The sequence below is a fragment of the Tursiops truncatus genome, chromosome 8 (assembly GCF_011762595.2).
Source record: "Tursiops truncatus isolate mTurTru1 chromosome 8, mTurTru1.mat.Y, whole genome shotgun sequence".
NCBI lineage: Eukaryota > Metazoa > Chordata > Mammalia > Artiodactyla > Delphinidae > Tursiops > Tursiops truncatus.
In genome coordinates, this window is record NC_047041.1 from 95,649,793 (window position 1) to 95,676,235 (window position 26,443).

Sequence of the window (26,443 nt, forward strand, 5' to 3'; positions counted from 1 at the left end):
CTAGGAACAGCAGTTTCTCCTGCGCTTGCGCAGGCTGGAAGCATCCGGGGGCAGAAGAATGGGCGTGGCGGTGGGGAGTGACCCTGACGGCAAAGGCAAGGTCACAGGAGTGAAATGAATTGGAAAGGATTCGTCCATGTTCTTTGCTTCTGCCCTTGCCCTTTTGGCATCAGCAACATAAGCTCCAAAGAGTATTCACCATCAGAATCATAAACAATCTAATGGCCAGCAAAACTAGATAAGTTTGAAAAATGAATCCATCGGGGGTTGCTATACATGTACTCATTCATTCAGTTAATGTCAACTTCTCAGAAACGCCTTCTCTGACGTCTATTTAAACTTACCTCCCCTTTATTTCCTACTCCATAGTCTTGCAACACTTATCATTGTCTGAAATTTATCTTTTTGTTTCCTCCACCAGAATGTAAACCCCGTGAATCCAGGAGCCGGGACAGCCTTTGTTCCTTGTATGTTCAGTGCCTGGCACATACTAAGTGCTCAATAAATATTTATTGCATAAATGAAAAATTACTTAAGTGATTACCAGGCTACAGGTTATTAGAGGCAAAAAGAAAATGGCACTGTCTTCAACCCTTCAGTCCCAGCTCACACATTCTATATCAACGCTTAGGCAGAGCCTGGTGCAGAGAATAAACTGAGAGTGGAGACTTGCAGTTCAATCTTGGCTCTCTTTTGTATCAAAATGATTCAGAAGTCATTTTTTCTTCTTCAGTTTTCAATTTTTGTATCTAAATCTAAGGATTACACTACTACCTGCCTCTCAGGGTTATTATTGAGCGTTAAGTGAAATTGATAAATTGATAAGATTTTTAAAAACTGTATATTGAAATACAAATGTTAGTTTTAATTAATATTGTCCTGGACTCAGCATGGTGCTAGAGAGGCAGTTTACAGAGCAGGAGGGAGCCTGGACTTTGGAGTCTAATTGACCTGGTCCAAATTTCACCTCTACCAATTATTAACTACGACTTCTTTGAACCTTAAACAAATGAGTATAGTAATGTCTACTTCATACTGTTGTTGTGAGAATTGAATGAAATGATATGCCTACCCAGCTTGGCACATGGAAATATAATACCAAATTGTAGCTTTTAGAGTTAAAAGAAACTTAAAAGTTGATTCTAACTAAATCCAGAAATTTTGATATTTAACCATAGAGACCATTTAGCAAGGGGACATTTTTTTCTGATTTTTAAAAAATTAATTAATTTTTGGCGGCATTGGGTCTTGATTGCTGTGCACGGGCTTCCTCTAGTTGCGGAGAGTGGCAGCTACTCTTTGTTGTGGTGCATGTGCTTCTCATTGCGTTGGCTGCCCTTGTTGCGGAGCATGGGATCCAGGGTGCGTGGGCTTCAGTAGTTGTGGCTTGTGGGCTCTAGAGCGCAGGCTCAGTAGTTGTGGCACACAGGCTTAGTTGCTCTGAGGCATGTGGAATCTTCCCAGACCAGGTATCAAACCCGTGTCCCCTGCCTTGGCAGGCGGATTCTTAATCACTGTGCCACCAGGGAAGTCCCTGATTTTTTTTTTGAAGTGTAGTTTATGTACAATATGATATGTTACAAGTGTACGACATAGTGATTCACAATTTTTAAAGGTTATACTCTATAGTTATTATAAAATATTGGCTATATTCCCTGTGTTGTACAATATATCCTTGTAGCTTATTTATTTATCTATTTATTTATTTATTTTTTGCGGTATGCGGGCCTCTCACTGTTGTGGCCTCTCCCGTTGCGGAGCACAGGCTCCAGACACGCTGGCTCAGCGGCCATGGCTCACGGGCCCAGCCGCTCTGCGGCATGTGGGATCTTCCCGGACCAGGGCACGAACCCGTGTCCCCTGCATCGGCAGGCACAATCTCAAACACTGCGCCACCAGGGAAGCCCCTAACTTCTTTTTTTTAAATTAATTTTTATTGGAGTATAGTTGATTTACAATGTTGTTAGTTTCTGCTGTACAGCAAAGTGAATCAGTTATACATATACCTATATCTACTCTTCGTAGATTCTATCCCCATATAGGTCATTACAGAGTATTGAGTAGAGTTCCCTGTGCTATACAGTAGGTTCTTATCTATTTGAAATTTATTTTATTTATTTATTTATTTTTGGCAGCGTTGGGTCTTCATTGTTGCGTGTGGGCTTTCTCTAGTTGCGGCGAGCGGGGGCTACTCTGTTGCGGTGTGCGTGCTTCTTATTGTCGTGGCATCTCTTGTTGCAGAGCATGGGCTCTAGGCACGCGGACTTCAGTAGTTGTGGCATGAGGGCTCAATAGTCGTGGCTCTTGGGCTGTAGAGCGCGGGCTCAGTAGTTGTGGTGCATGGGTGTAGTTGCTCCGCGGCACGTGTGATCTTCCTGGACCAGGGATTGAACCCGTGTCCCCTGCTTTGGCAGGAGGATTCTTAACCACTGCACCACCAGGGAATTCCCTAGGTTCTTATCTATTTTATATATAGTAGTGTGTATATGTCAATCCCAATCTCCCAATTTATCCTTCCTCGCCTTTCCCCCTTGGTAACCGTAAGTTTGTTTTCTACGTTTGTGACTCTATTTCTGTTTTGTAAATAGGTTCATTTGTACCATGTTTTTAGATTCCACATATAAGCGATATCATATGATATTTGTCTTTGTCTGACTTACTTCACTCATGTTCTAACTTCTTAAGTTAGATGCTGTGTTCGTTTTCTATTGCTGCCATAATAAATTGCCACAAATTTAGTGGCTTAAAAAGATACAAGTTTATTATCTGACAGTTCTGCAGGTCAGAAGTCCAGTAGGAGTGGCTGATATCCAGCTCTGAGTCCCACAAGGTTGAAATCAAGGCATTGGCCCCCTAGAAGCTTTGGGCGAGAAGTTACTTCCAGGCTCTTTCAGGTTGTTGGCAGAATTCAAGTTCAGTTCCACATAGTCATAGGACTGAGGTTGACATTTCCTTGTTGTCTGCTGGCCAGTTTTCTCAGCTTCTGGAGACTCTGCTAACAGTTCCCTGACTTCATCTTCATAAGCTGGCAGTGGTGGGTCCAGTCTTTCTCATGCTTCAAATTTCTCTGATCTCCTGCCTACTAATCTCTCCTGCCTCTTCTTCTACCCCATCTCTCTGATGAAGTCTTCTACTTCCCTCTTCTGCTTTTAAGATTGACCTACCTGGATAATCCAGAATAATCTCCCTATTTTAATGTCAGCTGATTAATAACCTTAATTCCATCTACAAAACCCTTTCATAGCAGTACCTAGATTAGTGTTTTGATTAAATAAGCAGCAGACAGGAATCTTGGGGGAGACCTTTAGAATTCCGCCTACTATAGAGGCTTACTTCTTTCATTGTTACCCTTTCGTATTCATTACCATAAGCATTGGACATCATCCTTTTTTTTTTGGCTGCCCTGGGCAACATGCAGGATCTTAGTTCCCCGACGAAGGGATCAAATCCGTGCTGCCTGCAAGAGTCCCCCCCCGTCCCCACCAAGCATTTAAGTATGAATTTCCTTTTGAGCACTGCTTTAGCTCATAGCTTCTAATATGTTCTTCGATAGTTAGGAATTTTGGGTTTGATTTCTTCTTTGACCAAAGATTTGTTTGAGAGAACTTTTTGTTATCTTAGTGGCAGTTTTCGTTTTACCTCCCGGATAATATTCATTACTAGTTTTATTGTTTTGTGTTCAGAGAATGTTGACTTTTCTATTTATACTTTTTGAAATTTTATTTATAAATTGATTTATTTGCTTTGTGACTTAATATAGGAGTGATTTTTGGGTGTTCCATGAGCATTCACAAAGGACATTTTTCTTTTCAGGTTTAAATGTTTTGTGTGTGTATGTGTGTGTGTATTTTAGTTTTTGTCCACTTGATCAAAGAAAAGTGAAATAAAATCTGCAATACTAATGTGTATCTGTCTAATTCTTCTTGCATTTCCGGTAGTCTTCTCTTTATAATTGTCGATAGCATGTTATTTGGTATAGAGAATTGGTTAACTACTAGAGCTCCATTGTATATTGCACCCTTTCGGATAGTTTGTCTTGTTAAATGCTTTTGGCCTTGAATTCTACCTTATCTCATGCTTAGACTATGGTCCTTTATATCCTTCTGCGTGCATTTACTTAGTGCTTGTCTGCCCTTTCTATCTTTCTCTCTTTTTTTTTATTTGTCCACACCCACCGAGTCCTAACCACCGGACTTTCAGGGAATTCCCCCTTTCTTTCAGTTTTAATCTTTCTTGGTTACTTCATTTTAGGTGTCTGTTTTATATGCCATATACTTGGTGGGTTTTGTTTTGTGATTCAACCTGAAAATCGAGTCATTCCACTGTGTCCATGGGGTCCGCATCCGTGGATTCAACCAACTGCTGATCAGATTCAGGGATTGAAATTTTCTTTTAATAGATGAATTCAGCCAATTTACATTTCTTGATATGACAAATACTTTTGGTCATAGTTTTGTTATTATGCTTTAAAATTTTTTTCCAACATTAAAAAAAGTGTTTACAACTTTAAAAATAGTTTTTTGTTGATAGCTTAAAAATAAGATTTTATGATATGAACTATTTCTTTTTGAGTGTGTGTAGGTATATTTGAAAGGTTTCTGTTGTATATATAGTGGCTATTTCGGTGACCACAACTTATATACCTTATTCTCTCTTTATTAGGCAGTATCTATTCAGTCCATACTCTGAGCACTGTTGAAATAAATTTTTATTCACTTCTTTCCCTTCCCTATCTCCATCATCTTCCTGCCTTCCAGGTTCCAGTTAATTGTATTCTTGTATTTCACAGTGTTCACACATGGTATGTCTAAGTGTTCATATTTATAACTTTAAATATACTTATTACTTGATTTATCAGCTTTACATATCTTTTTATGAAATCAGCATCATCACACTCACACTACTTTTCACCTTTACTCCTCTTTCTCAACTATTATTATAAATGTAATTAACATATTGCAGGTTTGGGAATTCCTTGGCAGTCCAGTGGTTAGGACTCTGCACTTTCACTGCGGAGGGTGTGGGTTCAGTCCCTGGTTGGGGAACTAAGATCCTACAAGCCACCTGGCCAAAAAACATATTGCTAGGTTGATATTTTCATTCCATTTTATAATAAAAGACATTCACTTTTTTTTTTTTTTTTTTTTTGCGGTACGCGGGCCTCTCACTGCTGTGGCCCCTCCCGCTGCAGAGCACAGGCTCCGGACGCGCAGGCTCAGCGGCCATGGCTCACGGGCCCAGCCGCTCCGCGGCATGTGGGATTTTCCCGGACAGGGGCACGAACCCGCATCCTCCGCATTGGCAGGCGGACCCCCAACCCCTGCGTCACCAGGGAAGCCCAAGACATTCACATTTTTAAAAGTCCTAAGATTAGAATAAAATAAAATGGCTTTCATATTCTCTATGAGTCCTTTTGGTGAGGTTGTCTCCATTCATCCCTCGGTTGACTAAAGTTCATTTTCTAGTAGATTTTTAAAAAAAGGATCATAGGGTACTTCCCTGGTGGTGCAGTGGTTAAGAATCCGCCTGCCGGGCTTCCCTGGTGGCTCAGTGGTTAAGAATCTGCCTGCCAATGCAGGGGACATGGGTTCGAGCCCTGGCCCGGGAAGATCCCACATGCCGCGGAGCAACTGAGACCGTGCACCACAACTGCTGAGGCCCGCGCGCCTAGAGCCCGTGCTCTGCAACAAAAGAAGCCATGACAATGGGAAGTCCGCGCACTGCAGCGAAGGGTGGCCCCCGCTCGCCACAACTAGAGGGGTCCCGCGCACAGCAACGAAGACCCAACACAGCCAAAAATAAAAACAAACAAATAAATAAATAAATAAATTTTTTTAAAAAAAGAAAAAAAAAACAATCTGCCTGCCAATGCAGGGGACACGGGTTCCTGGTCCGGGAAAATCCCACATGCCATGGAGCAACTAAGCCCAAGAGCCACAACTACTGAGCCTGTGCTCTAGAGCCTGTGAGCCACAACTACTGAAGCCCGTGCGCCTAGAGCCGGTGCTCCGCAACAAGAGAAGCCCCCGCAGTGAGAAGCCCACGCACCACAACAAAGAGTAGCCCCTGCTCACCGCAACTAGAGAAAGCCCGCGCACAGCAACAAAGACCCAACACAGCCAAAAATTAATAACTAAATAAATTTTTTTTAAAAAAAGGATCATGGAAAATACATTCCTTCACTATATGCATGTTAAAGATTTTAATCTTTTTGCCTGGATGCCTTAATTTCACCTTGAATTTCAATACCTTTATGAAGGCATGTCTTAGTGCAGTTTATTTTTGTTGTTATTGTTAATTTTTCTGAGAGAAGGTGTGATCTTTTAATATGCAGATTTTTAAATGCTGGTAGATTGAATTATGTCTTTGTTTTACAATTTAATACTATGTTTTGAATATTCTATTTATATAATTCAAAAATAAAAACTTATATGAAAGGTGAGGACTGTTAATAAAAGTAGGTTGTAGGGCTTCCCTGGTGGCGCAGTGGTTGAGAGTCCGCCTGCCGATGCAGGGGACACGGGTTCGTGCCCCGATCCGGGAAGATCCCACATGCCGTGGAGCAGATGGGCCCATGAGCCATGGCCACTGAGCCTGCACGTCCAGAGCCTGTGCTCTGCAACGGGAGAGGCCACAACAGTGAGAGGCCCGCGTACTGCAAAAAAAAAAAAAAAAAAAAAAAGTAGGTTGTAAAGCAATGTATACAATGTGACCTCATTTAACGAAAATTCATTTTTTAAAAAAGAAAAAGATCTGAAAAGATTAAAAGTAATTTGTTAACTATGATCATCTCTGGTGATAGCAATATTGTGTTTTTATTTCCTTATTTTTGCTTAGCTGATTCTCTAATTTTCTATAATAAACCTGTATTGTTTTACAATAGTAAAAGGCATGAGGGGAAATCCTTTCCAGGGCTTTTGGAAAGGCTTTCCTAGCCATCACCGGTGATGTCATGCAGACAAGGGCTCCTGATACAATACGATGAGAAGGGCATTTGGCCTCTGTGACATTCTTTCCAAAAACCCATAACACCAATCAAATCATAAGCCCAATTTGAGGACTATTCTACAAAATACCTAACCGGTGCTCTTCAAAACTGTCAAAATCATGAAAAATAAGGAAAGACTGGGAAATCATCACAGACCAGAGGATACCAAAGAGACATGACAGCGAAAAGCAATGTGATGTCTGGATTGGATCCTGGTATAGAAAAAGGACATTAAAGGGAAAACTGGTGAAATTCCAATGAAGTCTGGAGTTCAGTTCATAGCAATGTACCAATGTTTTGTTGGTTGTGATGTATGATAGCATTAGGGGAAACCGAAACTGAGTGAGGGGTATATGGGAACTCTGTCATATTAACTTTTCTGTAAATGAAAAATTATTCCAAAATAAAAAGGTTATTATTTTAAAAAAGGTTATTTTTAAAAAGAAGAAGAAGAATAAAAGACACATAGGAACAGATGTTCTTTCACTGGGTGTTGTTGGATCTGGTGGTTGCCTGGGTCTGCTACAGCCGTACAACTAACAGAGCAGAGTTCACTTTGAGGACAAAGTTGGCACCGAAGGTGACAGAGATGGAAGATGATAAGGCCTGAATCTTTGATGATGCCAGTGAGCTGCTAAATAAATTAAGCAGTCTTGGAGCTGCCCTACATCTGGACTTCTTATTTGTATGAAGCAGTAACTGTGTTTTGTTTGAATTTTGTTTTTCCTCCTGTGGACTGTGGTTGAAATCATCCTAGTTAGGAAAGGCAGTTGGGAGACTTCCCTGGTGGTCCAGTGGGTAAGACTCCGAGCTCTCAATGCAGGGGGCCTGGGTTCGATCCCTGGTCGGGGAACTAGATCCCACATGCATGCTGCAACTAAGAGTTCGCATGCCACAACTAAGAGACCGCAGGCAGCTGAGTAAACAAATTGGTGCACTGAAGTGTTTCAGGTGCTGAGGTCAAAGTCTCCAGGAGGCAAAGGAAGGACTGGTGAGCCCTGCCCAGGAAATGGCACCTAGAACAGTTTTGCAGAGTGGGCTACTATTTGGGCTGAGTCTTGAAAGGTGGCAGGTGTTTGCTAAGTAATGAGGTGGGGGGTGTGGGAGGGAGCTGGGAGGGGCAGTTAATGTTCCAGATTCACAGGGAGTCAGAGCTGGAGGCTGAGGCAGCAACAGGGCCCTATCAGAGATGGGCCCCTGCAAGGTGACGAACGTGATCAGATTGGCCTTGTAATGGGCTCATCTTGGCCGCTCTGCCAAAGAAAGGTCAGCTGGAAGACCAGATCTAACAGTTTAGGAGGACGATGACAACTTGAACTAAGTGGGTAGAGAGAAGTCTGTGGATTTACTTAGGAGGTAGAGTCACTGGCACCTGATGAGTGTGGAGGTACAGAGTTACATGGTAACAACAGTGGCGCTTCTATCGAGAGAGAGAAGACGAGGGAGGCTCCTGTTTAAGGAAAAGATAATTGAAAAATTCCATTTTGGACATGTTGCCTTTGAGGTGCAGAGGGAAACTAAGTGGAGATGGAGGGGAGACAGCTGGATCTAGGGGTCGGGGGTGTAGGAGGGGCTGATGCAGTGTCATCATGGCTTACAGGCATCAAGGATGGGTGGAGATCACCCATGTAGGGTATGTAGAGGAAGAAGCCCTGGGACACATTCAGGGAGCTAAGATAAGTGGTGTCTCAGGAGACAAGAGGCCATGTTGCGTTGTGAGATGAATATTCTAGAACCAGGCTGTCCAATAGAGATATAATGCTGGCCACAATACATAATTTCAATATTTTTAGTAGCTACATTAAAAAAGTGAAAAGAGGGAATTCCCTTGGTGGTCCAGTGGTCAGGACTCTTTGCTTTCAGCGCTTTCACTGCTGAGGGCTTGGGTTCAGTCCCTGGTCGGGGAACTAAGATCCTGCAAGCCGCGTAGCGCAGCCAATAAAAAAATTTTAAAAATAAAAAGAAACAGGTAAAATTAATTAATAATATATTTCACCCAAAATATTATTTCAACATGTAATCAATATAAAAATATTAATGAGATTTTTACAAGTCTTTTTTTGGTACTAAGTCCTTGAAATCTGATACGTATTCACATCTCAGTCTGGACCAGCCCCATTTCAAATGCTCCATGGCCACCTGTGGTTTGTGGCTGCCAACTGGACAATTCGAGACTGAGGCAGATCTAGGTTCAAATCCTTGGGGAGACCAACTTTTCTCATCTGTGAAACAGGGGCATAGTATATATCTCCCATGTAAAGGTAAAGCTCTTGACACATCGTGGGCCTACAAAAAATGGGAGGTGAGAACTTTTAGAAGGTGGGGAGTGGAGACAGCAAGGAATGGAAACTTTGCAGGACGTGACAGAGGTATTGTCTTTTCTTTAAAGATGGGAAGGGCTTGGCATGTTTTTGGGCTACAGGGAAGTTGCCGGTAGAGAGAGAGAAATACAGAAGAGGGAATAAAGCAAAGCAGAAAGTTTGAGAAAAGTTGGGGAGATGGAATTGAAACATAGGTGGAGAGGTTAGCCTTAAACCTGAAACTGGGCACTTTTTTCTCTAAAAACAAAGGAAAGGAAGGCAGGGTGGACAAGAGTAATGGCCGCTAACCATTCCTGAGAGCCTTTTGCGTGTAGGGTACTCTGATAAGTGCCTTATATGCATTCTCTCATCCAGCACCCCCAGCAACGCTGAAAGGTGGGTCCTGCTAGTGTTCCCATTTCACAGATGAGGAAGTTGAGTCTTTGAGAGAGTAACTTGCCTAAGGTCATAAACCCAGTAAAGCCAGCATTTGAACCCAGACATTCTGATGCCAGAGTCAAGATTTTTGTTTTGGGTAGAACGTTCCTTATTTTGCCTTTGTCTCATGTTTCATGATTAGATTCAGGGTATGTATTTCCAGCCAGAATACTACATACGTGATGTGTTCCCAGGCGTCGCATCAGAATTACATGATGTCAATCCACCCCTCAGTGGTCACTCAGTCAAGATGTTGTCCAATTTCTTCATCACATAGTTAACTACTTTTTCCTTTACAGCGAGTAAGCAATCTGAGTGGAGACACTTTGAACCCATGCAAATATCCCGCTCCTCATATGTCCTTCTAAATTTAGCCTCCATTGGTGATTCTTGCCTGATCCACTTTACTATGGTGGTTGCAAAATGTTGATCCCAACTCCAGCACTCCCTCTGCATTCACCATTTGACACTCAGCATTCATTCTACTTTCTTTCTCTTCTCTCTCTCTCTCTCCCTTTCTCATTAATATGAACTCACTGATTCCTAATTTTTTCAATGGGTTATAATTTATGAATGTCCTTAATCATTTTGGTACCTAATATCCCAGCTTTGGCTGGTGGCAGCTCCTTCAAGCTGGCTCCTTTGTCCTATGAAATGCCTACTACTAATTTTTTTTTTAAAGTACTTTCTTACTTTTTGGCATGACAAAATGTTCCAGGCTGCTCATCGCATATTTGCAATGTACCAGCCCTGGAAGCAGCCATTTCTCTAACGAACGCTGATTCCTTTCAGAGGGGAACGGTATGAGAGTACAAGATCTCAGTGCAAAATATGCTTATTGCTAACGGGGTGTGTTGGATTTTAGGCCCTCTTAGCAGACAGAGCTGAATATATATACATGTGAATATACATACCTATACGTACTTTAGAAATCATGAGTGCACACTGATATCTCCAATTCCAATCCACTTCCACGGGTTTTTTCTTGTTTCCCTCCATTAAATATTTGTATGTTTCTTCTTCCAGAGTGAGAACCCTGGCTCTTAACAACATCAACACATTTACTCATTTGCCCAATCATGTAAGACACCTAAAATAGTTTCAGAATCATTTTGCCAATACAATTCCATAAACAAACCTACTAAAAAGAGTTCAGAATTTGTTTGTAGTTTTCTCCCTACCCCACCCCACCAGAGCCTAGCTTCTTAACCACTTCGTCCTAACGAGGTTGTTTGCTGGGAGGGAAGCAGGGGACTTGAGCAAAGGGAGGAGGTGTAAAATAGCCACGGAGAAGGAAGGGTGAGAGAACTTCCATTTCAGGAGCAGAGGATACATTTCTGAGGCTGGAGGAGACACGTGAGCGGTGGCCCCGGTTTGCTCAAGGACAGGTTTTCCTGCAGCCATCTTGGCAGCCTGGGTGTAGGAGTGGAGAAGACAGATGGTCGGGATGGCTGGAAGGAGCCAAAGTTGGGGAACTACCAGGTGGATGTGGCAGAAGCACAGAGGGTGAGGAGTCCGGGGTGCTGGCAGGGAAGGGGTTGATGTAATGCACCCTGGAGTCTGGGCTGAATGGGGGAGGAAGTGAAGCCAAGAGGAAGAAAGGGGAGTGGCTGGAGTTTGAGCTCAGCTGAGAAGGGGTTTACTGAAGTGATTTCTGGTCACTGAATCCAACGGTTCAGGGGGCCGGGGGGAGAGATGGCTTGTGCCAAGCTTGGAGGGGCCGAGAGGGGAGGGGACTGTACTTAGAGCCACCAAAGTGGCTTTGTTTCCCCGAGGACCAGAGGCTGGGTGACAGGACCTAGCTGGTTCAGGCCCAAGAGGGAAGCTGTTCTAGGCATCTTACTGCAATCCATGATCAACAGCTGGGGGAAGTATTCAAACCAATGTGATTTTGTAAAAATGAAAGGGCCTTAGAGATCACTTCACCTGGACAGTCACTTCACTTTTCAGGTCAGAGAACGAAGGTCCAGAGCTGTTAAGCAACTGCACCCACCACCACCGAGTCTGGGTGGGATTCAAACCCAGGTATTTCACATTTCAGTTGGTGGCTCTCTTTAACCCATGACAACGTTCTAAAGCTATAGCAGAGGGCCTTACTGACGGGCTTGCTTTGATTCACTAGTCTGTTCCCACCTGGGCTTTAAGCACAGGAATGGAGTCTGACACATCACTGCATTCTCCTTAGTTCCTAAGTCACTGCTGAGTGCACTCTTTCTGACTGATGAATTTGGGGGAAGAGCCCATGTCTTAGGGTAGGAGTGCCAGCAGGAAGTTGGAATTTTCACATAGCATTATTTCTCTCTATAGTTGTGCACCACAACTACTGAGCCTGTGCTCTAGAGCCTGTGAGCCACAACTACTGAGCCCATGTGCCACAACTGCTGAAGCCCGTGCGCCTAGAGCCCGTGCTCCGCAACAAGAGAAGCCACCGCAATGAGAAGCCCGCGCACCACAACGAAGACCACTCGCCGCAACTAGATAAAGCCAGCGCACAGCGACGAAGACCCAGCGCAGCCAAAAATAAATAAGTAAATAAATTTATTTTAAAAAGATATGTTTAAAAAAAAAAGCACAATGAGAAATGATAGGCATATTGGCTTAGATGCTGTAGCACGTAAATGCCCTGCGGGGCACTTTCTCTTAATCTAAGCAGGCAAACTTGCCCCTCTTTTCTAAAGAAAACAAATAGCTACTACTTTACAGGACTGACTGTGAGCTGGGCAGGGCCCAACACTGAACTGCCATGGCCTTTTGGCAATTACTGGATGTGGAGGCTGTGCCTGGATTGCATAGGATTCTCTCCTTTTTGCCCCTTTGATATCTTAGCAGCCAAACCGCAGCTCTCAGGAAGCTTTTCACTCTCAAAAAGCACTTAAAAAAATCTGATCATGTATTCTAGTTTTTTATTCCAAAAATATCATACTGGGGTGCTTTTAATAAACTTCTTCCAAAATTATTTGGAGCAAAAACCAAGTATTTCTAAACAACTTTCAAACAAGGCTTGCTCTCAGTGGTTTGTTTTGGGACTTGCCCTTTAAAGATATCCTTTTAGGAACAAAAAGTGGGGTTTTGGCTGGGTGATTTCTAGATACTTAAAATGTTGACTAATAGTTGTAGGGTGTAAGATGTGGAATAGAAGAAGGCCATTTGCAAACTCCTATGTAAAGAGCATGGGCAGATATTCCCTTTAAAAACACATACACAGAGCTTCCCTGGTGGCGCAGTGGTTAAGAATCCACTTGCCAATGCAGGGGACACGGGTTCAAGCCCTGGTCTGGGAGGCTCCCACATGCTGCGGAGCAACTAAGCCTGTGTGCCACAACTACTGAGCCTGTGCTCTAGAGCCCGTGAGCCACAACTACTAAGCCCACGTGCCACAACTACTGAAGCCCACGCGCCTAGAGCCCATGCTCCGCAACAAGAGAAGGCACCACAGTGAGAAGCCCGCTCACCGCAACGAAGAGGAGCCCCTGCTTGCCACAACTAAAGAGAGCCCTCATGCAGCAACGAAGACCCAACACAGCCAAAAATAAATAGATAAATAAATTAAAAACAAAAACAAAAACAAAAAAACCCCCCACACACAATGTGTGTGGGGAGAGGTGGGCAGTATATGGGAACTCTCTGTACTATTTCCTCAATTTCTTTGTAAACCTAGAACTGTTCTCAAAATAAAGTCTATTAATTAAAAAAAAAAAGACACAGACACTGGGATTATAATAACATGTGTTGCCATTTGGTTCTAATCTCTAGTCATCTAGGTAGTGGTGGTGGCTGAAAGAGTTTAAAAGTGATGACAAAAAACGTACTAGGAAACTTTCAATCCAATGTGAAAGGAAGCAGGTAAAGTCAAAACAGGAGGCCTGGCATGAACTGGAGTGACCCTTGTTTAACGTGACTCCTGCACGTTGACATGCAGGCTGTAGCCAGCAGATGGTGCTTGGTGCTTGCGAGGGATAGAAAATCTAAAGTATCTATTCACACAAGATTATGCAGTTAACCAATCAAAGGGAACAATTTGTGGGAGAGAAAGAATTTTAATCAATGGGTTAAAAAACTCACATAACAATGCTGAACATAATATATGCAACATTGACTTCCAGGTAGTACATGAGTTGTTTTCTCTATGTGGGAACACCTCACCCTGAGCAAACCTGATATACCCCAGTCAGACTAATCATTGAACACTAGAAAGCTTTGACACAAGACTTTTAACATAGTAAACTCCCAGAATACGTTTAAAACAGAGTTTGCACTTTTAAAATTGATTTGCACATAATTTTAGAGAGAATATCTATTGGTTAAACTGAGGTATATCTGTGTTGTAGTTTCACGAGTACACACTTCAATTTCTGATAAGGGAAGCTTTTGGATACATCACAATAAAATTTCATTTTATGAAAAAATAATTTAGTTTGTGAGGTATGCATCTTGAGAGCATGAACACAGTGTAAGCACCTGGGGTGAGGACAGTGCATGATGAACACACAACACAGAATACCACAAATGAACGTAATTCCCTAGCATACAAATCCCTTCGTTACAAAATGTGTCTAACCCAAAACACAGCAAGGAAGCGCCTGTGTGGCATGGCCCAGGCACCCTATGGGTAGGTGTATATGTGCAAGGATGGGTATACCACCGCAGTCGTACGGCCTCCCTTTGTGGCAGGATATCTGTTCCTGGACCAGTTTGGCTTCGTATCTGGAGCTGGCTCTTGGCTGGGGTTTGTGTTTCTCTTTGGAGAGCATGATACTGTAAATCCTGGCTTCTCTCTCTGTGCAAACAAGACATAAAAGGTGAACCACTTGATGCTGCAATTCCTGAAGTTATAGTTAGGGTTGGTGCTGGTTTCGCAGGAGTCAGTGAGAAGTATTTGCATTTCCCCTCAAATACCAAAGTAGCTGGCGTTGTTACAGGGCAGGCACCAATCAAGCATTTGTCCTAGTCCCTCTGATAGCCAAAGAAAGGTCCATGGGCAATATTTTAATTGCCCTGAGAAGTTTAGGGACTGCATTTTATAAGCTGTCTAGAAACATAACGCAAAGGAAGAGAAGAGTTTACTTTACAAGCTGGGAGACTGTCCCATTTTTTAAACTCTGCTTATCTGACCTGCCACGGAATTTAAATGCCTACATCTCTGTTACAGAAACATTAAATTAGAAATTTAAAGAAAATGAAGTAAAAGTAAAGGTTTGGATGGCATTCGTCTACTACATTGTGTCCAACTGAATCCCTGGTTACATGTTACAGCCTAGCTTGCACGTTTCAGTGGTAGGATATGGTTTTAGCCACCCACAGACACCCTGCAGTGGATGCTGTATGAGGAAAGAGGACAGTCATCACTTATCAGTGTGTCAGGACAGAATCCTCTTTGATTTGACTTTACCTACATCTCTCTTTTCACTGCTCTGTTTCTGTTATATCATGGTGGTTGGACTATCTATCTTGTTACCCCTCCTAGCGGATCACGGCCTTAAGGGAGGGCTCATGTCATACAGTCTTCAAAGGGCCCCACACATAGTAGGTCTTCCGTAAAATACTGACGGGTAAATGAGAGCATCATTTTGAGACTTGCCAAGCAGCAGACTTGGGAAGACGGCAGGGACTTCACCTTGAGAGAATCATCTATTCTATACCTAGTGCACCTACAGTAATCCAGTGGTCCTCAATCTTTGCTCCACCCGGACACAGGTGAACAGCACTTTCCCGCAGACACAATCAGGGCTATTTGAAACCACAGCTCACCAGCTGTTTCTTTACTTCTTTTTCCTCCCTCTCAGGAAAGAATATGCAAGTGCAAAGGAGCAAGAGAGATGTTATTATAGGGATAAATAGGAATTCATTCTAACTTATTATTTTAAAAAAGCAAATCGTTCACAAACCTCGGTACCGAACCATCACTGTAACAGTGGATGTGAAACACCCCTCACAACTGATGGTGGCACCCTGGTTTGTTAACACCTCCTAGGGTTCAGAACCACTGCGTTCACCATCACTTTGTACCTGAAATGTTGCCATGGATTTACAAAATAACAGCTGCCTAACAAATGTTCATTGAAATGAAACTAAATTCTCCGCGGCAAGCTTTCAGCCCTGGGTGGGCTTCCTCTATCCTGCAGTACTTTGTGGGCAATGCCCCTGGCTGGTCAGGTGTTTTGTAGCCTGAGAGTGCAGACTATGTTAGATGTTCACCTCAGCAGAACAAATCCAAGGAGGTGATACTGTGTGGACTGCAGATCACCACCCCTCCAAATCACATAATACATTTGAAAAATAAATTAATTGCTGGCATATATATACATATATTAGGTGAAATACCTGCATTCTCTCTTTATTCTTAGTCAAAATCAAGGTGGTCATTTTTGATGGGCCCAGGGAGGTGCCTTTGTCTCTTCCATTTAACTAAAATAAATGAACACATTCTCACTAAATTTTCCACTTGGACAAGTGTGATTATAGAAAACACACAGAGTAATTTTTATTCATGCATGTTGATTCATTATGATACTCTAATATGAAAAGAGAGGCAGAACACAAACAAATAGTAATTTGAAGAAAAGAAGGAAACTAATACTTATTGAATGCCTACCATATGCCAGGCACGTCACACACGGTTTCACATTGAATATTCTCAACAACCTTATGTGTAGATATTATTACCCCAACATTTTAGATGCAGCAACTGAGCCCCTGAGTGGTTAAGTAACTCACGGAAAACTACATAGTGGGGATGGAATTTGAACTCAAGACAGACCCCATAGCTTGTGCTCTTGCCATTATTACACTAGACACCGAATGGCCCTCAATACTGAACAGAGACGGCTGTGCTTTGTGCGGGCTCCTCCGTGTAATGCGGTGGGACCTTATTCTATCATCCCTAACCACAGGGCAGCATTCCACACGAGGAGGGCCTCATGCACCCTATTTGGCTACTATTGTACCCAAACCTATTTTTATACATAAAAGAATCAAGGATTTTATAGCCACACTCCAAAGTACTAAAAGTTGGGTGAACTTGTCTCCTCTGTTTCCTACTGCATCCTACTCTGTATGTGGCTTCCTGCTTACTTGTTAAAATACCCAGCAGACCCTAAGGTCCCCGAGGCAGGGATAGTGTTTTGTTCAATGTTGCACTCCCAGCATCCAGTAGACAGCCTGGCGTGTAGTAGTTACACAATACAATTTGCTGAATGGATGGATGGATGGTTAAAGCAGCCAGCTCTTATGTTTTGGGTATAAAATCACAATTCACCAATACGGGATATCAGACTTCAGTGGTGTCTAATCCAAAGCAGTGTCAGTGTCCCCACCAATTTTAATGTTCCCCTGCTCCCAGTGGTACTGACAGTAAGAGTGACAGAGGGCTATTGCACTCTTCACCCTCTGAGAGAGACGTACTAATTGGAAAAATCAGAGACTCTGTGTGACAAAAAGTCAAGAATGGAACAGAATAGAGAGCCCAGAAATAAACTCATGCATATACAGTCAATTAATTTTCAACACAGGAGCCAAAAATAACCAGTGGGGGAAAAGACTGTATCCTTAATAAATGGTGCTAGGAAAACTAGATATCCACATGTGCAAAAGAATTCAACTGTACCCCGTCTTATACCATACACAAAAGTCAACCCAAAATGGATTAAAAATTTAAATGCAAGATCCCAAACTGTAAAACTTTTAGAAGAAACCATAGGGGGTAAAGTTCTTGACATTGGCAATGATTTTTTGGATTTGACATCAAAAGCAAAGACGATAAAAGCAAAAATAAACAAGTGAGACTAAAACGGAAAAGCTTCTGCACAACAAAGGAAACAATCAATAAAATGAAAAGATAACCTATCGAATGGGAGAAAATACTTGCAAACAATATAATCCAGCCTTAAAAAGGAAGGAAATCCTGCCATTTGCAACAAAACATATGCACATGGGTGGAGGGCATTATGCTAAGTGAAATGAGCCAGACAAAGACAAATGCTGCATGGTATCACTTATACGTGGAATCTAAAATAAAAATCCAAACTCATAGAAACAGAGAGTAGAACGGTGGCTGCCAGGTGCTTGGGATTGGGGAAAATAGGGAGAGGGTGGTAAAAGGATACAAACTTTCAGTTACGAAATGAATGAGGTGTGAAGGTTACCATGTATAGAATGGTGCCTATAGTTGACAGTACTGTGTTGTATAATTTAAATTTGCTAACAGAGTAGGACTTAAGAGTTCTCAGCAAAAAAAAAAAAAAAAAAAAAGTGAATATTTGTTTGAGGTGAAGGTTGTGTTAATTAACTAAATAGTGACAATCCTTTCTCAATGTGTATATATATATATATATATATATATCTCAAATCATCATGTTGTACACTTTAACCATATTACCAAAAAAAAGGTTTTTAATAAATTTTCCATGAGTGAGTAAAAAAACACAAAGGTCAAGCAAAAATACTACCTCATTCAACCTTGGTTTTTCATTTTTCATCATTGAAGAACTGGTATTCTCTGAATTTTTGAAAAAAGCAGGCTGCTTTTGCAGAGTAGAAGCAAACCCTGCCCCTTCCTAGAAGGATTGCAAAGAGAATATTTTTCAGTTGCTCTATTACAATTAATCAACTCATAATTGACCCAATTCACCCAAGAGTAAAACTCCCACCTCTGAAAGCGTTTTCATCTTTAGAAAGCAGGGGGTATGGTGTGGGCGTGGCAGGCAGGAAGGAGGTATCCAAGTGTCCTTAGCCTGGACCAGGCCTGAATTCTCAGCCACCTGGAATCTCTGGTCTAGTTCTAGCCACCACTTTTCCATTACCATCTCCTTCCTCTGGAAATCCAGACTTGGAAACCCAGACTTGCTATGCTAGAGTGTAGTGGAGGATTAGTGCGCTAAGCTGAAATCTGCTTAGGGATATCCAGAGGACCCATGGGAGAGTTCTGAAATCCAAATAGAAAACTTCCCCCTGCCCCATTTCCCATTCCCTTTCTGGTTTAGAGTAAACCTTAACTCTTTGTCCTGCTCCCTCTGTAGAAAACTCTAACTGGACAGTAGAAGTAGGCAACAGAGCTTTCTTACGGGGGCATCTTCTGTTAACTTTGTCTCCTGCATCAAATTACTTTTCTGATACTGTTTGTTTCGCTGTTTCCTAGACTGAAGTGGCTTCCTTTTTTTCTTCTTATACATCTTCTTCTTCTGATTCAACTATTCCAGAAAGTACAGAGAAATTAGCCATTGAGGATTCCAGTGGTACGCCCACCCACATGTAGCACTCTTTTCACACAACACTCAAGACGCAATGGCTAACCCAGTATGTGTGCCCTCACAGTGTTGAACTGTTGTTGGTTTGGAGAATCAAAAAACAGTTCAGTTACCTCATTACCAGAGACCCCTCCCCACTTAACACTGTCCAGATCCCCCTATTATAGATATACTGCCAAAGGGGCACCTATACCAATAAACAAAATCTGTGATATAAAATTTGAAAGCACATTACTTATGGCAATATTGGCAGGTACAGATAATACTGATTATTAGATGTGTGCTTAACAGATAAAGTTTGGTTGTGACCATAGGGTGGCTTCAATAATTAAGCAAATGAAGCTCAGGACTAATTTTCCAGGTACCTATGGTGTGGTGAAGCTTCTGAAGCTGCTGTAAATCCAGCTGAAGAAACTGTAGGGTCCAGTCTGATATGGCTGGTTCCTTCTGACACAGCCTTAAACTCACCCTATGATGAAATACTTCTTAATGCAACTAGGAAATCAGGTGCCCAGTGAACCACAACAAACCTTTTGCTGTTTCTAAAGCTCTTATACCATCTATGTGAAAAACAAGTCTGTTAATAGATGGGGCAGAAGAAAAATTACTTAATATATGGAAATATAAAAAAACTACCTAAGACCATGTAAACAAACATTTTTTAAAAAGTATGGCTCATTTGTGGGACTCCCCTGGTGGCGCAGTGGTTAACAATTTGCCTCCCAGTGCAGGGGACACAGGTTTGAGCCCTGGTCTGGGAAGATCCTACATGCCGTGGAACAACTCAGCCCGTGTGCCACGACTACTGTGCTCTAGAGCCCGTGAGCCACAACTACTGAGCCCGCATGCCACAACTACTGAAGCCCGTGTGCCTAGAGCCCGTGCTGTACAACGAGAAGCCACCGTAATGAGAAGCCCGCACACTGCAACGAAGAGGAGCCCCTGCTCGCCGCAACTAGAGAAAAGCCCCTGTGCAGCCAAAAATAAATAAATAAATTTATTTTAAAAAAAAAGTATGGGTCATTTTTTTTTTAATTTTGTTTATATTTTATTTATTTATTTTTGGTTGCGTTGGGTCTTTGTTGCTGCGTGTGCGCAGTCTTTCTCTAGTTGTGGCGAGCAGGGGCTACTCTTCGTTGCGGTGCGCGGGCTTCTCATTATGGTGGCTTCTCTTGTTGTACAGCACGGGCTCTAGGCAGCGGGCTTCAGTAGTTGTGGCACACGGGCTCAGTAGTTGTGGCACAGGGGCTTAGTTGCTCCCCAGCATATGGGATCTTCCCAGACCAGGGATCGAACCCGTGTCCCCTGCATTGGCAGGTAGATTCTTAACCACGGCGCCACCAGGGAAATTCTGGGTCATTTCTAACAACCTCTATCTCTTAACGTGGGTTTCACTTTTAGTTAAACTTTTTTTCCCCACTTTTAATTAATTTTGGAATAAATATGAAGTTCTCGCATGTTTCCCCCCTAGATTTAAAAAAGAAAGTTATAAAGGACAAAATGAAAGACTCCAGGGCAGGGTAACCAGTTAGGATGTTACTGCTGTATTTTCTGCAGATCTTGGGATAGTTGAAAATTCTTCCAAATTATCCAGTAGTGTCATGCTTTCTTTAGGCTGCTACTTTCTGGGTGCAAGAGTCTCTATAATCTTACCTCATCTGCTGTGTTCAGTAGGTGAACAGGGAGACCATCTGAGAAGGAGCTGTCAGAACCACTGGTGCTGTTTCCAAAAGGAAAGGAAAAAGGGAAATACCTGTTATTAATGTCTAGGATGTAAAACGCCTAGCAGACCAGCAGCATGGGATTAGGCCACCTAGTCTGCTATTTGCCCTCATTGTCTGTGTTTCAATTACTAAGAATTCTTGATAAGCATATCCATTCATTCATTCTGAACACCTACTGCATGCCAGGCAGTGCACAGGAAACAGAGATGAACCAAGTGGCAAAATAAACACTGGCCGGATGGGCAAAGCTGCCCTTGGCAGTGATTGTGAGAGACTGTAGGATTCTTAATGAGCGGCCCTGGAGAACAGCAGGGGACTGGGATTTGTCTGAAAGCAGGGGCTTTGTCTCCTTCATACCTGTCTAGGCACTACCAGTTCAGAGAGCAAGGATCTGACTGGGTACTCTTCAAAAATGTGTTGAATATGCAAATAGATATATTTAATAACAAAGAAGCTGTAGGTCAGAGATTAGGAGTATTACTTTTATCACCCCAATTCCCCCTTCAAAAGTTTTGGAGCACATCTAGATTGATCTAAAGTCCTCCCCACAAACTGTCCCCTCCCCTTTTCTTCAAAGGCTAGGAGGAATGAAGACACAGATAATCCACCCTTTCTTCCTTCATCATGTCCTTTGCTTCTGTGTCATTATATTTTCCCCTTTCCTGGGGTGTGGTTGGCTAGAACTGAAAGCTGCGCTCTATGACACGTCCTCCATATATAAAAAAACGTCTTGGCACAAAACTCAAATCTCCTGGGAAAAGACAGCACTTCAAACCACTCTTCTGCTCAGCACTTTCATTCTGCTCAGGCCCCCCCGCCCTCCCATCAGTGCACAATGAGGAGCCCCACAGCAAGGCAGCAGGAAGAAAGCCCTCTCTTCTCTGATCTAATTCCCAACTCCCTGTTCTCACAAGGCTTTTCCAGTCTGAGGAGTAGCCTTTGAGGCCACTAGATAATAGCCTCTGAAGTCCCTTTCGGAGGTAATAGAAAACTTTAACAAATGGGATAAAAAACATTAGATGCAGTATACCCCAGATGATGTCGAAAATCATGTACGTGCACACAGAGCAAACTCAAACTGGGCTTGCACACAAGTCTGCTTTTCTGTGTAACCGTGTGAATGGATAGGAGGAGCCCCATGGAGGCTGGTGCAGAGGTTGGCAGATTGGTTTCAATAACTCTTAACTAAATGCCTCAGAGTATCCCTGCTGAGCCTGTCAGAATGCAGTCAGGATGCTTCTGAGTTGGTCCCCCTGGGCCCTATATGTATGACTTGATATGCGGGGGGCATTTTGCTTTTGAGGCTGAAAGTGAAGAGGGTTTGATGCAGTGGTCCTGGAGAGTTAGGCAAAGGATTCTGGGAGAGTGGAAGAGGCGACGTGGTGAATGGGACACGCTACCTGGGCTGCTGGTCTGGTTTAAGGTTCCTAAAGAGACATTTGGGAGACTCAGCCAGCAGAACTACTTTAGGACCCAGAATCAATGTGCTACATAGAGTGGGTGGGCGAGCCATCCCCTTCCCACTTTCTACCACAGACTACAGTGCAGTCTCTAGCAGAAGGCCGCCATGCCCTGACCAGAAACCTTCTGACTGGGGACAGCTGGGGCGGTAAGCTCCAGTAGCAGGTGTTCTGGCACACCTGTGAAATAACCACCCGCTACCTGGGGGCTTCCTAAAATAGCTGTGGAGACTATTAGAGTGGGCCCGAGATCCTACATACTAAATGAATTCAACAAATATTTATTGAGCTCTCCCTATGTGCCAGGTACTGTTCTAAGTAAATGAGATACAGAGATGAACAAAACAAAGATCTCTGACTTTGTGGAACGTACGCCCTAGTAGGGGGAGACAGGCAATAAATAACAGACACAACAAAGACATAAGTGATATAGAATGACAAATGATACAGAAGGTGGTAAAACGCTATGGAAAAAAGCAGAGCATGTAAAGGGGTTGAGGAATGGCAGGAGGGTGAAGGCAGGGGAGCAAGCTGCAATATTAGAGTAATGAGGGTAGAGGCCACACTGAAAAAGCTGGCGCTTAAGCAAAGACTTGAAGGGGGTGAAGGAATTAGCATTGTGATTATCTGGGGGAGAGCAGTTGGAACTGCCAGTGCAAGGGCCCTGAGGTAGAGTGGGGAGGCCAGTGTAGCTGTAGCAGTGTGTGAGAGGGTGAGGGTGGAGGTCACAGAGGTAGCAGATGGCTAGATCCTATAGCCTCGTAGGGTTATACGAGGACAGTCAAGGACTGTAGGGTCCTTGACTTTGTATCTGAGTGAAGTGGTGAAGCCACTGAGGTGTTTTAAACAGAGGAATGACACGATCTGATTTACTTTAAAAGAATCACTCTCCTGGTTTTCTTTTGGCCGTGCTGGTCCCTTCCTAGTCTTATTCGCTGGCTCCTCATGGTCTCTTTAACCTCTTACAGCTATGGTACCCAGCTCAGACTCAGCCCTCTTCTCTACTCTACCTGCACTTACTCCCTTGGGATATCTGCCACACTTAAGGTTTAAATATCATCTATCCACGATGACTCTCTCCATCAGACCTCTCTACACTGAACTCCAGACTCATATATCCAACTGCTTATTCCACATCTCCATTTAGACATCTAGTAGACACCTCAAACTCAACATGCCCAACACTAGATTCCTGATCTTCATCACCCCCCTAACCTTCTCCACCCACTTCATCTTCCCCAGCTCAGTTAAAGGCAACTCCATCCAACCAATTATAGAGTCATTCTCTCTTTCTCTCATACCCGATATCCAATCCATAAGCAAATCTTAATGTGTGAAACTTCAAAATATATCTAGAATCCAACCAATTCCCACACCCCCAAACACTGCTACACCCCTAAGCACCATCACCCTTCTTCTGTATTATTGCAAGAGCCTCCTAATGAGTGTCCTGCTTAGCCCTTTCCTCTTTACAATCTCTTTTCCACATAGCAGCCCCAGTAAAACCTAAGTCAGGTCACGATACTTGTGTACTTAAAACCTTCCAAAGGCTTTCCATCTCCCTTGAAGTAAAAGACAAAGGCTTCACAACTGCCTACGAGGCCCTACACAAACCGCCTGCCCATCTCCCTAACGCCTTCTAGAGCCTAGAAGAGAGGCTGTCAAAGATCAGGCACTCAATACATAGTTGTTGAAGGAATGAAGTGCATTCAAGGGTGCCGTGATTTATTCAATATTTTGCACCTGAGGTTCAAAACCAACAAAACAACAGAGCAGGCAAGACAATTAAAAATATATATATAGAACCCCTATGGTTTTCTTTGAAATGAAGTTTGTTACCTGGATTCAATGTCAGACAAAGAGATGTCACTCCAGCTTCCTTCTAAATCCATATCTTGTCCAAGTTCTTTGAATTTCTTATGGATCTCCTGTTGTAAGAGCTCTTTAAGCTCTGCTAGACACTGCATGAACTATGGAAGTGAAAAAAAGAACTATTTTTGATTATTCATTTAGTTATTCATCAGATATTTACTAAGTATACGCTGAAAGGCACTTTATTTATTGCTGGGGACATAAAGATGAGTAAGCTGTAACCTCTGCTACTAAGGACGTGTTAACAATAAGTTACATGAGCTGTAAGAACAGACAGCAGCATTTTTAGGGCAGAATATCAGTGAACACTGCTTTAGTCACTTTTCCCTGGCTAAAGCCAATAATACACTTCTTGAACAAGGCAAAGGTCAGATTTATTTTATTTTTTTGAGTAGGGAAAGTTAGAATGGGGTTGTTCAGAATTTGGCCTATGGCAAATCTGATTTAACAGGCCCTATGTTGAGGTCAAAGTGTCTTTTAAGTATTTTTTAATTGAACAGTTGCATCCAGAGTGGTGCATGTCATGTGTTCCCAGGGCCGACATTTCAGAGGGGGTATGAGAGACGAGTTAGAGACCATGAGTACACGCTCCCTTTTAAGAAGGCGAGTGGTGATGCGAAATAGAAATAATCTCCTGGAGCAACAAGGCTAAAGGAAGCCTTCGTTTGTATTTAGGATGGGGGCAGCCTGAGAACATCTGCAGTTGAGGGGAAGAAGAAAAGGAGAAAACTGAGGGCACAGAAAAGAGAGGAGGTAACTGAGGCAAGACCTCAGGGAGGCCACAGGGGAGGTTGGCGAGTGCTTGAAGGACAGGGATAGTTTTGGAGAAGAGAAAGGACACCTGATTTTCTGAAATAGGAGGAAGGGAAGTAAGAATTGGTGCTGCCACAGCTAAGCCTAGAAGCGAGGGAGAGGTGTGCTGAAGAGAAGGTGGCACCATGGCCTCTGTTCCTGGGGAAGTATGAGGTCTTATTGTTTGCTGAGACAGCAGGCTGGGGGCTTTCTTATTTTCTTTGATTAGAAAAACTTCAGAAAAATATTAAGAGGAAAATAAAGATTGCCTGTAATCCCACTGGGCTGACTTCGGACCCACGTGAAAACGATCACAGTAACATCACCATATTTCTTGAAACCTCATTTTTACCTTGGTTCTGTCAGGATCACAGAAATCCAGAAGGGTGTCACAGACATGATAACCCAGGGATTTTAGATCCTCAAGGGTAAAGTGAGTGTCTCTTTTATTGCCTGCGGAAAAAATTCGTAACACTTCTTATTAAATCTTAATGAGCAAATGCAAATCTCATTTAGGAATATCTCGTTAGAAACACCACCTATGATTCTAGAATATTACACTTCTGGACAGGGTCTCTCTCCTTCTAGTTTTAGTTTGATTCAGGAGAATCTCTGACAATGAACAAGTTTACAATCATGATGGCTACAGTTACTGAGGCTTTACTCTGTGGTAGGCACTATGTCGAGTGCTTTACATGCACTGCCTCATTAAGTAGTGCCTGTAATGCAGGTACTATTATTATTGCCAGTAAACGGAAATTCAAACCCAGACCTGCCTGATTTCCAGGGCCTGAGCAACAACTATGCTATACTGCCCCATCAGGCATTACGTTTCACACTCATATTTTGGGTTCTCAAATTTAACATTAAGGCACAGACAAGAAAATCTTCTAGGTCAATTATTTCCCCAACATTCAAGGAGATTTCATCTCCCCAGTGCTTTGCTTGGCGTCCCCTTGCCATGCCGGCTTATGATATACAAAAGAGAGCTTACCCAGGGTGGACCCACCAAAGGTAGACTCCATGGTATAGCTGTTTAGGATCCCCATCCGCCACATCACGACTCGTCCTGTTCCTTCTTTGCACTTTTGGACTTTAAAATTACAACTATGGAAAGAGACCTAAAGAGAAATCCAAGCCCTCTGTTAATTATAAATTGGCAAACGTTAAGATGTCTAAATTCACTAATATGAATTAAAAAAATGGTTCCCTTGGGTTCTATATGTTACTTCCTAACGTATGTTCCATAACATACTAATTCTAAGAGATGTTACTAGATGTAACAGAGGAAAAAAATGAGTTCTGTTGGTCAGGGAGAAGGTTTAACAAGACCAAACAGGCCTCCTCTGTGGGACTTCTCAGAGCATTTAATATGTTGTTGTGAACGCTGACCCTCCAAACGGGAGAGAGTATATTCTGATTTTCATTGCTCATGAACGCTTCCTTTCCTTCGCCACCTTCCCCAGGGACATTTTGCAGGACTAGGGTTCCTTGAGGGCCTGTTTGGGAATGCTGGCTTACTTTAGCATTCAAGGCACTAGCCAGCCTTTCTAAGGTTTATTTTCTACCCCTCCCCAACTTGAACCCTTGGGTCTAACTGCATTTGCCCTCTTTCTATGAGCTGTGT

General features: G+C 42.8%; 1 protein-coding gene across 4 annotated transcripts in view; it reads right to left on the reverse strand.

Annotated features, from left to right (window-relative positions):
* Positions 1-50: 50 nt before the first annotated feature.
* The window catches only part of AGBL2 (AGBL carboxypeptidase 2), a 57,362-nt gene continuing 30,969 nt past the window's right edge, over positions 51-26,443 (reverse strand). For 3 of the 4 annotated variants that reach the window (XM_019948430.3, XM_019948427.3, XM_019948426.3), the window contains 8 exons: positions 25,811-25,937; positions 25,169-25,269; positions 23,992-24,122; positions 20,622-20,688; positions 18,786-18,911; positions 18,171-18,278; positions 16,048-16,131; positions 51-14,503 (listed from right to left, as the gene is read on the reverse strand). In XM_019948430.3, the coding sequence (XP_019803989.1) occupies positions 14,330-14,503; positions 16,048-16,131; positions 18,171-18,278; positions 18,786-18,911; positions 20,622-20,688; positions 23,992-24,122; positions 25,169-25,269; positions 25,811-25,937 (918 nt within the window). In that variant the 3' untranslated portion in view covers positions 51-14,329. The remainder of the gene's footprint in view (positions 14,504-16,047; positions 16,132-18,170; positions 18,279-18,785; positions 18,912-20,621; positions 20,689-23,991; positions 24,123-25,168; positions 25,270-25,810; positions 25,938-26,443) is intronic. The other variant, XM_019948431.3, reaches the window with a different exon arrangement.